General features: G+C 36.4%; 1 protein-coding gene across 1 annotated transcript in view; it reads right to left on the bottom strand.

Annotated features, from left to right (window-relative positions):
* ADGRA2 (adhesion G protein-coupled receptor A2) overlaps positions 1-13362 on the bottom strand; it is a 1412458-nt gene that overhangs the window by 274556 nt on the left and 1124540 nt on the right. Inside the window, exon 4 of the mRNA XM_044083057.1 lies at positions 8831-8902. Within this exon, the coding sequence (XP_043938992.1) occupies positions 8831-8902 (72 nt within the window). The remainder of the gene's footprint in view (positions 1-8830; positions 8903-13362) is intronic.

Raw genomic sequence — 13362 nt, forward strand, 5'->3', positions numbered from 1 at the left:
CGATATAAAGTAAAAGTACAAAATAAGCAGTTAATTCATGACCCAAAAAAGTTTTATAGAGAAATGGGAAACAAGGCAAAATGAATTGAAACACCACCAAAAAAGAAGAAATAGATACATTTTGGAGAAATATCTATGAAGATCCTGTGGAACATAAAATGGTAAATGAATAGTAGTACTAAACAAAAGAATAAGAAGTTTAAATGTTCAGGATATAAAATGGGACAAAGTAACAGACAGAGAGATTGAAACAAAGTTAAGAAAAGCTCCTAATTGGAAAATCCCAGACCCAGATACAGTACCTAATTTGGGCTAAAAGTATTAACATCTTTACATGAAGATTTAGCCATGAGTAAAAACTATTTATATGCACACCCCAAACAGACACTAGTCTGGTTAACTACAGGAAAAAAAAATACTCCTACTTAAGAGCAAATCTGCAAGCTATCCTAAAAACTAGATACCAATAACTTGTGTTACAATGTATAAAATAAACACTGGAATTGATGCCGACAAAGTTTATAGTCATTTAGAAGAAAACTTAATCATGGCAATAGAACAAAAGGGTAACAAAAGAAAGTCATATGGAACAAAGGATCATTTGTTGTTAAAGTCATAATAGAGAATTGCAAAAAGGGGAAGAATCTAAGTATGGCATGGATAGATTACAAAAAAGTAGTTAACAGTATCCCACATTCATGCTTAAAAATGTATAAGATACACTCTATACTGATCAATTACATTACAGCGACCACAAAATAGTGGCAAACCACTTTGCAGTTAAGTCATGATAAAGGATAAATTATTATTCCAGGAATAAACATTCAAAGGGGGATATTCCAGGGTGACTGTCTGTTGCTGCTGTTCTTTTGTCTTGCCCTTAACCCATTAAGCTCTGTACGTAACAGATTAGACCATGGCTATAATTTGGCTCCCAGAAAACAACAAAGTGTATAGACTTCTTTTTGTGGAGGATTTAAAACTGTACAGTTCATCACATGAGGAACTGAAAGCACAACTACAATTGGTCAAAACTTTTTCAGACATAAGAATGTCATTTGGTCTTTATAAATATGCAAAAGCAACCTTTAAAGCAAGAAAGCTGCAGCACAACAAAACAGTCTAGGACAGGAATGTGATATAAAAGAATTTGAGCAAGAGGGACTGTATAAATATCTGGGCATTGATGAAGGATCAATAATAAAACATGAACAAATGCAAATAAAACTTAGTAAGGAATATTTTAGAAGACTAAAATTAATACTGAAAACAGCATTGACATCTAGGAACAAAGCCCAGGCTATAAACCAATTTGCTCTTCCTGTCTTCACTCACAGTTTTGGGAGTGATTAACTGGACCCAAAAAGTGTTGGCTCGGTTGGAGAGGAATGTAAGAAGGATGCTTTATGCTCGTTAAATGATTTATAAAATCAGTGTACACCAAGACCATATACTCCTCATTCTGAAGGAGGTATGGGCCTCCTCGAAATTGATTACATATATAGATCTGCAATGGTAGGAAATGCATACATATCTGCTGACCTCACAAGACCTAAACACAGTGACAGTTTTAAAACAATGACGAGAACAAGTTTAAGATGACTTCCCTGCTTTGTTTAGCAGAAGCATATCATTGTCATGTGGGAATGGAAATCAAACCAGAAGAAGATAAAAATCGGGCAGCAGCTGAATGCTCCAAAAAATAAAAAAAGAATATCAAGTGAAGTATCAGATGAGAAGGCAAGAAATGTGGAAAATGCATAAATATAGTTGTAAGTATAGAAAACTATTGGAACAACCTCACGTTGATCAGGATCGGATACAGGAATGGTTAAGGAGAGGTGAATTTAAACCAAAAGACAAAAGGTTAATACTGGTGGTCCAAGACAGTGGACTACATACATGTTGGTTTACAAATTCCATTAAACATGAAACAGACAAATGTAGGTTTTGTAAAACAGCATTGGAAACAGTTGCACATCTTGTTGCTGGTTGTGATATACTAATGGCAGAAGGACTGTACACTGAAAAATATAATAATGTGGCAAGAGTGTTGCACTTTGGATTGTGCAAACACTGTAATACTGAAGTAATTGAAAAGTACTGGAAACATGAGCCACAAAGCATTATAGAAAATTATGAAGTTTATATCACATGGGATTACCCATTGCCAACAGTTCAAAAACAGATGCCAGAAAACCAGATATAGTAGCCCATGAAAAGAAGACAAAAGTAGCGTTGATCATTGAAATTGCTATACCCAGTGACTAATGTGTCTTATGTACAGAGAGGCACAAAGTCCTAAAATACCAGGATTTGCATGCAGAAATGAGGGAAAAGTGGAATGGATCCATTCCCATAATGGTATTGGAAACCCAAAAGACTTGGAGAAATTAAAAGTAACAGAAATCTTGAAGAAAAATAATGGGCCTGGAGATAAAGGACTAAATGCTGTAACCATTCTACTATATTTTATTTAAATTTATTTTTGTGTGTTTTTATTATTTTATGAAATGACTGAATAGATCCACTAGGGAAAGAATGCCCCAAAACAGCACTGCTTCCAATGGGAGAAACCGTGCTTGTTCGGATTTCATGATTGGGTAAGGATGAACACTTGTTCATTGCAGGAGTCTGCTTCGTTTATCCAAAGGACAGATTTCCAACTATTAAACAAATGCTACAAGGTTGAAAACAAATGTGCATTACTACAACTAGTGGGGTAGCATCAGTTTTGTATTAGGGGAAGCTGAAGTATAAACGTATGCATGTGTGCACGCGGTATGTGCATGCTAACATGGCATGTGCATCCATGTGTGTTTGTGTGTATCTGTGATTGATCAATGTGCCTTATACAATGTTAGTGATTTATATGGTGTAAAGACATTAGATTTTCCATTCAAATGTGCTTGAGACCGGTCTGTTACTGCCAGTACATCCATGATGGCTTTAATTAACAAAAGGTATTATGGCTTTTTCTCTGCTTAACTGTAAGGAGACCCATGGTGTACAAATTAAAATGTCAGACCATTTTGGGGTATCGTGTGTGAATTATAATTCATAATGAACCATATTACATTGCTGAACCCAGGAAAACCCCAAATAAATAGCTTACTTGTTTCATTAATTTATAGAATCAACACAAAACAAGAGCAAGACAATCATTTGCTGTAGCAATGTCTAATTCTGCATCCATGCTTCAGTTTATCATTGCCTTACACTCAAATTATATCCACAAGTAAAAGGTAGAATATACTTATAAGCAGCAACTAAATTTTTAACTTGAAAAAGCACTGGTGACACTAGTGTATTACAAAACATTCAGTGGAACCCAAATACCTACACATGAGTTCAGAGATGAACAGAATTATATGGTGGTATTCATAGCCTAGCCCATCACATTTTCATAGCACCAATGCACGAAATGTGGCGTTACGTGGTTATTTAAATCTTGTCTTTCAGGATGACTATGAAAATGTGGAGGCATTTTGTTAAACAGGCCTCCCTTTCACAAAAGCCTAACATGTTTAAGGCATAAGCAATAGGGGATAATTAATACATAGATAAAGGGCATTAAATGTTTCACATCAGTAGGATTCATAGAAATGAATCTAAAAGGACATCGTTTGCATACTAAACATGTAAATGGACCTGAACCTAAGCCAGTAAGCAGCAAATTATGTAAGGGCAAGGTAGAAAAGGAATATGCACTGCCATGCATTTTAAAAGAAGGTACAATTATTGACTTTACTTAAAAAAATATATTGTATTTTATTGCTTCTACATACATGGACAAACTATTGAAATGATTAATTGTGATGCAGTGAACTGCTTTTGCTGACAAAGAACAATTACTGAAGGGGTTACCGAGGAAATGTTTAATTAGGTGTCACTGAAGTGCTTGTACAGACATGGACAAACTACTGAAGGGTTTATTGGGGGAAAACATTTAATTTTGGTATTAGTGGAGTGCTTATGCAGACATGGACAAACTAATGAGGGGGTCATTGATGGAAGTGTTTCATTTTGGTGTTTGTGCATACTTGGTGAAACCTGAAGGGATTGCTTGGGGAAATGCTTCATTTTGGTACTTGTGCATACTTGGTCAAACTGCTAAAGGGATTCTTGAAGCAATGTTTCATTTTGGTGCTTGTGCCTACTTGGTCAAACTACTGAAAAGTTCAATGGGGAAATGCTTAATTTTGGTGCTTATGCATACTTGTTGAAACTACTGAAGGATCGGTTGGGAAAAAGTACATTTTCTCCTTCAAAGCTCCCATGCTCCACCCCCACACATACATACATAATACTAGATGGCAGACCTTGGTTTGTTTGCATTCCAACTAAACTACATGTAGGTTCACTTTAAGAGTACTGCAAGACATACACTAACATTCCTTGTCATGGACTTTTGGCAGTAAGCAATGTTCTGTGGACATGCTCAGTAAAAGAAAATGAAGCCTCTAAGAGATGATGTGCAAAGTCAGTGTTACCTGGCTATCCTGCATCACTTTGCCTAAACAAAGACAATACATGCTTTCTGTCAAAGAAAGCATGTATATCATCTTTGTTTAGGCAATGTCTTTAGAACAAATTAAAAGAGCAAGACTCCTTTCCTTTCATGTAGGGAATGCTCATCATACTAGAGCCCCCCCCCCCACGATATTCACTGACCTTAACTAGTTAAAATAAATGTTGTAAATTTTTAAAGATCAAAGCCATATTGAATAATGCACAAATCTCTTTCATTACTGAAACTGGTTTGTTTGTGTCTTTCGGCTTTTCCCGGTTAGGGGTCGCCACAGCGGAACTCCGGTCCGCTAAGGATTGGCAGTAGATTTTTACATACTGGCTTGCCGGGCCTAATGCACAACCTTCAATGAAGGAACGCCCATTCACGCATGTCGCTACACAGAAGACTCTCTAACTGAGAATCGAACAGGCAATGTCTAACTGTGAGGCGACAACGCTACCGCAGTTCTTCATTACTGAAACTGGTATTAGTGATAAAATACTGAGATAACGAGGTGATGTTATACTTTTCACAAATAAAACCCAGATGATGTACTTCAAATTCATCCAAGTTTGTTAATTAAATGAGCCTGTCTAAAAATAAATCTGCACACTGTCTTCACAATCTTTTTTTCAACCAAATAGTGAATAATTTTGAAATTCAAGAGAACAAAAATGAAATCTGGAAAACTCCGCTGTATAAAAATGTTGATTTATTGTAGAAATCCAGTAGCTATTGGATTTCTACAATAAATCAACGTTTTTATACAGTGGGGTGTTCCAGATTTCATTTTTGTTCTCTCAGCTTCTGGTATTGTGAATCTGGACTTTGGTGTGGTAGGCTTACTTTTTTTGCAATTTTGAAATTTAGAATATATGAATCTTCAACAAGTTCTTTTCTCATTGTATAGTTCATTAGTTATACAAAATGAAAAGATGTATAAAACCAAGGGCAGTTTTTTTAAGTTATGCTGAGGCATGCTTTAGAGTTTAGATAAACTGGAAGTAAAATTACCTTCATGTATGAATTTGGCAAGTGACTACTCTTCTGCACATTTCCCAGTAACATTTACTGTTACAAAGACATCCTGTGCAGACATTGATGGTTATGATGATGACTCTACAGAAAGGATGACCAGGACAGTCTAAAAAATTATGTGAGTGGTTACTTGCACCTTAACAGCCATGTTCAAAAGCATCTTTAGTAGGCTGGAAAATTTCTGATTTGGTCCATGGGTTCATGGTTTTGACCAAGATCAAGGCCTATGGGCCACCAAGGTACTTGTTGCCCTAGATCTTGTACTGGATACAACAGATAACCATGAATCTATCCAACTCCTTTCTATACATATGAATTGATGATCTCCGTTTAATTGGGAAGAAGGTGGGGTTTATTCCACAGGCATAGAAGTCTTGGATTTTTTTACATATAATTTTTTGCAGAGGATGAGTGCCATTTGGTGTTTTGCTTATCAGGAGAGGGTGCATTTTAAGCAAATGGCTTCAAATAGGCGACTTTTAGTCCTCTGTATGTCAGACATCGTTCTCCTCTAAGAAGGCAGTAAGATACAGCGAAGAGATGCTCTATTATTTTGCTCCAAGACAATGTTTGAAGCCCTTTTATTCTCTTTGTGAGTAATCTATGTACCTTCTCCAATTGTAATAGATGTCATGTAAGCAGCTTACAGAACAAGGCACAATATTTTATAACTGCTCTGTGAAAAGCTGCATAAAATGAGACAATTACTTTTCTGACGTGGCTTTCAATTCTAGGATCACGTGGGCAACTGTACTGTGTATGGTTGTGGTTACATGGGTACAGTGGTGTACCTGGCATATATGACACCCAGAGCTGACATTTTTTTTTAACACCCCCAAGCAGAGATTTTTTCTAACACACCCCCATGACAATTGTTTTCAGTAATAATCATGAAATGAAACAAAATAATGTCCAGAAGACAAAATATTAACACTGGGCCCTGTAAACCACAATCTCTGTGCCACAGTTTCCATATGATTTACTTGTATATAATTTGTTGTTATATGTGCAGTAGAAGCCATCACTTCCACTTTATATTGACAATAAATACAATATGGTGGGCCGCATGGGGAAGGTGCCCCTGTGGGAGCTCCGAATGTTGCATTTACTGCCAGCATATGGGTGGAAGTGATGGCTGGCTTCTACTGCACATACAACAACAAATTCTATAGAAGTGAATCATACGGAAACTGCAACACAGAGCTGGTGGTTTACAGGGCCCAATGTCAAAAATGCCAAGCATTCTGCATAGGCAAAACCATCAATACACTAAACATACAGACTGCCAGATATTACATGGACATAAGATAGGACACACCCAACAATGCACTAGCAAAACACGAGAAAAAGAAGCCTGACCACAGCAAGTTTTCTTTTGCGTCACTGAGCAACTGATCAGAGTCCCCTATGTAGGCAAAAACAATGATAAACTTGAGAAAAAGGAACTTGAGTGGAAAATCAGCTCCAAGCCAACAAATACCCAGGTCGAGTGGCAAATCAGGCTCCAAGCCAACAAATACCCAGGTCTCAAAACATCTGTCTCCATCACTTCATATTGAAATTAAGAGTGCTGGGCCACCACTTATACTATTAGCCATCACCACACATCTGGAGAGCTCAATTATGAAAACTTTTTAATCATTCAAAATACTCCAGGACACTAGGACTCAGTGTAAATATATTTGCAATTCAGAAATGTTAGCATTGCGATTTACCATTTAAGTTTTTGCTTTTAATGGAAATTTTCAACACTATTATTTCTAATACTGCAGTTGGCAGATTTGATGAAGCTTGTTAAAGTGAAAGTGCTTGTGAACGCTGGCTTTTGGTCCCACATTATTGGATATAATATATAAAATACTCCTATGTGGTTGTTGACATTAAATTCTACTTTAATGTTAACTTAATGATTTTATTAGCTATTTGAATAACCTGCCCAAGTTTTCATTACAAATAAAAAAAAAAAAGATAAGAAAATAAAGCAAGAAAAGGTTCACCATACTGATTGTTTAAATATGCTTTTCACTTTTGTAATTTTTATTTTTTAATGTTTAATTGTTGCGATATATCCACATTTATGTATTATGCTGAATACATGTTCCTTAAATATGCGATCCATGTGCACACTGTTTTATATATGAAGATAAGCTCTGAACAAAAGTAATATGCTTGACTTTTACATACTGCGTTGAACAGAATTCCCAGGATTAGTTTCTTTCTATGTACTATTTTAGGTACTATTTTAAGAACAATGGAATGATTGTTAGTACCTGACCCCTTACATTACTCATTGTCGATAAGAATTTCAGCAACCAAAAGGTTACTAATTAAGGGTAGGTCTCCACACTCAAAGACACCCCCTCAGTTCCTCTCATAACTACAACTGCCTAAGAGGTTGAGCTAATTCAAATGACAGCCAATTAGTATTCATTATATATAATCACACATTATATATAATCACACATTGTAACACAATCTCAGAAAGCACTCATCTGCCTAATGAACTCCAATAAAATTATGAACTGCATTAAACAGTCTCCAGGCTCTGCATTAATGAAGCTTAATCCACTGCTATATATTCTGGCCAGGATCTTTGTTCCCTTTTAGCTGACAGGAAAGTTACAATAGGTTTACCACCAATGTGAACCTTGCATCAGGGAACAGAAAAGCTCAAAAAAGGTTCCACAAAGTGACTCCTATCCCAGAAGGAACCAAGACATGACTGACTTCCATGGCACTAGAAGGTAACCATAGGATTTTTCTTTGGTTTGTTTATTGACTCCTTTGTTCACAGGTGGGGCGGTTGCCAGCACATTACTTACCACCCAATTCAAGATAGCTTGGTTATCCAACTGGCTTTGTTTAGTTATAAGGGTGTATATATATATATATATATAATATATCAGTGAACAATGAAATAACAGCTGACCACTAAGTTTTGAAATTTATTTTTTATGGTATACAGTTTAGTTTTAATCTGTAGGTTTTAAAGTCAACCATCTGAACACTGTGTAGGCCAGCAGAAACATACAACTGTTGCAACACATTCATTCGGACCAGAAGGTTCACGGTTCTTATCTCATGACAGAGCAGCCATTGTGTCTCACAGAATTCTTGAGAAACATTCTTGCAATCAGGATGATTTTGCTAAGAACGAGTCAGCACAAGACTGCAGTGCAATCAAAATGCTGAGTCTCATTTGGGAATCCTACTGACAAAGAAACTGTAATATCAGCTATCGTCTGCTGAGACAGGAAAGTAGACATCACTGGTACTTACAATCTGGTGAGGCCAGTAAGTCCTGGAAACATGTCACCCATTAAGCATCCAATTCGATTGTTGGAGAGGTCACTGAAAAAAAAAAAGGAAAAATGAAACATCATCACCCTTCTTCAAGTGTACATTACTGAAAATTAACATTAAAAATTCCTAAGTGAGAAATGTTACATGATGACTCCACACATGTATAATTTCAGTTGTCAGTTAACTGTCTTTGAAAGTGATACACCCTGAATTTTTATTTGTTTTGTATCCTACACTGGTGTTGTGAAGTCCTGAAATCCTGTTGGTCAAAGCACATAAGTAATCGTCAGTAGTAAAAATGACTTCATATCTAAGAAACATAACTTATGAAATTAATTATGAAATGGTATAACTACACCCTTTGGCTTAATGAAGGTATATTGACTTTGGTAAAAACACAATAGGATGACTATGTGAATTTGCTTTCATTATAAGCCTGTAAGCCTTACAGGAACACTTCATGAAGATATCTATGCATCGGAATGTGTAGAGATGTGAGAGATACCATTATTTTCTGCTTCTTATGCAGCAATTTTAAAAATGATGAAGGTCATCTTTTCAAAAGATATTTTGTAGCCATAGCATCAGTGGCACAAAACGTACTACATCAGTGTACTACGCAGATGAAACTACCCTGCTCATTGGGACTGCCAAACACTAAGTAAGGTATCAGTCTGAACCTAAGTGTCCTTTGAAGATGGCACTATGAATATAATCTAAAAATTGGTTACCTTGGAATCTTTTGTGACTTTGGCATTCCTTGCACAAGTTACACTGCATATTGATAACCTGTTGCATACTTTAACTTGCTAACTACGAAAGTATGACTTACACTGGGGAATGGGTTGTTTATTTCCACACTTGAACAAAAACACAGGTGTAGCACTCTACAAATGACTTCTAACCAGAATGGCATGATAAGGAATGGGCTAATGACCAGAATTCTTCACTATGCAGTCTTTTATTAAAACAAAAACTCACAAAATTAAGCTCTTTCATCCCTAAATGGGACTTCATCAGGACAACACCATTCCAAATGTCACTGCCTTAAATAACTATCCATAATTTTAACCTTCCTCTAATTTAAAGATAAAAAACATCAAAAATATAATTAATTAATTACATAAAAGGTATCATATTAAAATTTGTTAATATTTAGTTGCTAAAACTTTAACTTATTCAAAATTCATTAACTATATAAATATAAAAAATCTGCAATCAATATTAATTATGGTGTTTAGCAGTCCTTAACTTGCAGGTAGCATAAACATATTTTTCTTTAACACTTGTGGTACTGTAGCATTTAATCTAAGCTGCCATAACAAGTCTCTGTATTACAAAAAGTTCTCCCACTCCCCACCTCTTGTTTTTTTTTTCTGTTTTCTCAATGATTCCAAAATAGAACTTACTGAACTCGTTGCATGTTACTGCATGCTTAGCAAGAGCATTACTAAAATTCCTGTTTAAGATGTTGTATCTGGGCTCATATATTCTTTTCCTTAATATTTTTTCCATTTTCCCAGTATAGAAACTTTCACATCCTGAGCATTTTGCTAAATACGCAAGTCCAAATGTGGCATAATTCCCTAGACTAAAGAACACTTTAGATCACAATCCATTCTTTAGATTATATTTAGTACTTTCTTCCAAAATATATGGGCACTGCAAAACCCGCATTTCAATGTAGCTTCTATCTTACCATCCTCACTTATATACCTCTTAGGTCTTTCCAAAAGTTTCTTAAAATTGGATAGAGTCTTATTAATAAGAACTGGTTTATTGCCCAATATTCTATACATATCTTCATACCCCACTCAAAAATGTCCAATTTTCACAAATAACATTTTTAATATCTTGGCAGCAATCATTAAATCCCACTACACAGGCTCAATCAAATTTGCCAGGACTGTCAACAGCCTTAGAGATTTTTTTTCTATAACTAAGGTACCTATCCCTAACAAACAGTCTCCCAATAAACACTTTATTTCAATAATAATCTCTAATACCATTGCCATGACATATCTCCCTTCAATAAACATTGTCTCTAATTTACTTATTTCTTCTTGTAAGTCCTCAAAGGTGGAAGTCATTCTCACTACCTTTTACAAGATTCCTCTTAAAAGAAAAAAGGTGAAAATTGTATAATGCAATAGGAGTTGCTGAATGTGGGTTTTCTATCAATGTTTGATTTAAAACCCTGATCCATGTTCTGTATATTCACATCCAGATAATTAACAGTATTCATATCATAACTAAAATAAACTTCAAAAAAGTTAATAGAATTATACAAATAGGCCATTAACTCATCAACCTTTTCATTTGATCTGTTCCATAATATAAATACATCATCTAAAGGTCTCAAATGACTGAATCACCTAGAATCAGAGGAGCTGCAATCAACTGGCATAGAGTCACAGGTGTAGTCTATGACAGAAGAATATGAAAGAAGCTGAAAAGTAAGGTGTACAAGACAGTGGTGTGACCAGTACTACTGTATACTACAGAAACCTGAGCAGTAAAGGCAGAGCAGATGATGAAGCTAGAGGTGATGGAAATGAAATGTCTGAGAAGAGTGGTAGGCTGCACACTGTGGGACATTTGAAGAAATGAGGACATAGCAGAAGCCTAAGTAGCTACAATTGCAGAAAAGATCAAAGAGAACAGATTACGTGGTTCGGACACATATGCAGAAAAGCAGAAGACAATCTGTTGAAGAAGATTTGGGACAGACAGGAAGAAGGTAAGAGGAAAAGAGGATGTCCAGCAAAGAGGTGGCTGGACTGTGTGAAAGAAAATCTGTGACGGTCAGGCATGAGTGTTGAAGAAGGCAGGAGTGTGGCACCAAATTGAGAAAGATGGTGGCAGTTAACACGATACCCTGACCCTATGTAGAAAATGGGAAAAAGGGGGCTGAAGATGATGATGATGATCTAAAGATCTCAAATGTAATTCAGTATATTTAGAAACTTCAGAAATAAAAATCTTATTCTTCTCCCAAACTTAAATAACCAAAGTTTCTTATATTGGTGTGCAAGCACTGCCCATTGCAACTCCTTTCACTTGTTAAAAACCTCCCCTTCACAATAAATAAAATTATTCTCAAAAACATAAGTAGCAAAATACAGCCAAAATCTAATATTTGTCCCCAGTCAAAAAATCAAATTCAATTAACACATCCTGAAATAAAGAACGTCCTTCTTCCACTGGAATATAATTAAAAAGGTCCACAACATCTATTACTAGGAACACTAAACTAGGCTTACTGATCCCTGGGAGTTAATCTTCCTAAATAATCTCAGAAATCCTTAAGTAAATGGAGTTGTTTATAATAAATATGTTTCAGTAAATTATCAGTAAACACAGCAAAAGGATGGGTCTTAGAACTTTGAGAAGAAATAATAGGCCAACAGGGTGGGGTCAAAATATTCTTATGTACCTTAGGGATACCAAAAATAGAAGGTATAATAGGTTTTCTCACTCTTAGAAATTTGTAAAGATCTAAAGTAATTCTGTTATCAATTAAAAGTTCTTCTAGGAAGAGGTCTAGTATGAAGTAGTTTACTTCATTTGGTCTTCAACCTGTGAGTACTGGATCCATATCGGATCCGAGCTGGCAAATTCACTAACATCTGCTCCGAGCTCCAAGCTCCTCCCCTTACCCATAATACACCTCCACTACCTTCCAACACCCAGATCTCGTTTGCCGTGGCTTGCCTGAAGCATCATGATCTCCTGAGCTCTGAGTTAGTGAGTGGGTTTTTTCATTATTAAGCAGCTTTTTCTTAAATTTTTGAGTGTTAGGTATTTAGTGTAGGTTCCCTCTCCTCCTCCCCTCACTGGTGCGTCATGAATTAGAATTTTTTCTGTAGCTTTTAGTTTATTAGAGTGTATTGCTTCCCCTCCCTCCTCAGTGTTCTGTGTGCCTTGAGTATGTGGTGGGTGGGTCTGAGTGGGAAACAGGTATTTTGTTCTCCTTTTTCCTTCTCTTTGTGTGATTTTTTTATTTTCTTTAAAGACATGGCTGACCCCAAGCCTTTCTTCAAAGGGTACACTGATTGTGGCCACAAATTGTCTCCAGCAGATGGCCACACTCTTTGTGTTCTGTGATTGGGCACAGCCCATTTGAATACTGACTGCACTATTTGCACAGGTTTTAACCCATGTGCTATTAAGGACAGGAAGGCTAAGTTGGCCTTATATGGCCTTCTACCCACTTCTGATGTGGCTGCCTCATCCACTGATTTGGTCACAGTGGCTGCTATGGCCGCCTTTCCTTCCTCTCTTGCCCTTGCTTCTCCTCCCTCCCAGGTTGGGACTCAACCTCCCATTTCAAAGCCTGTGGAAGTGGAGCATATAAGGGGCAAAGAGAGGGAGAGAGAGCATAAATTGGACAAACACAAAGCAGAGACACGCAAGAGGTCTCCGGACCTTCCTTCTACTCCCACCAAAAGTCAGGCTAGGATTCGTGACTCCCTTCAGCTCCAATCTTTGAGATTTTCCCCGGAGCC

Source organism: Protopterus annectens, chromosome 9.part0 (genome assembly GCF_019279795.1).
Source record: "Protopterus annectens isolate FY-2018-M chromosome 9.part0, PAN1.0, whole genome shotgun sequence".
Classification (NCBI taxonomy): Eukaryota; Metazoa; Chordata; order Ceratodontiformes; family Protopteridae; genus Protopterus; species Protopterus annectens.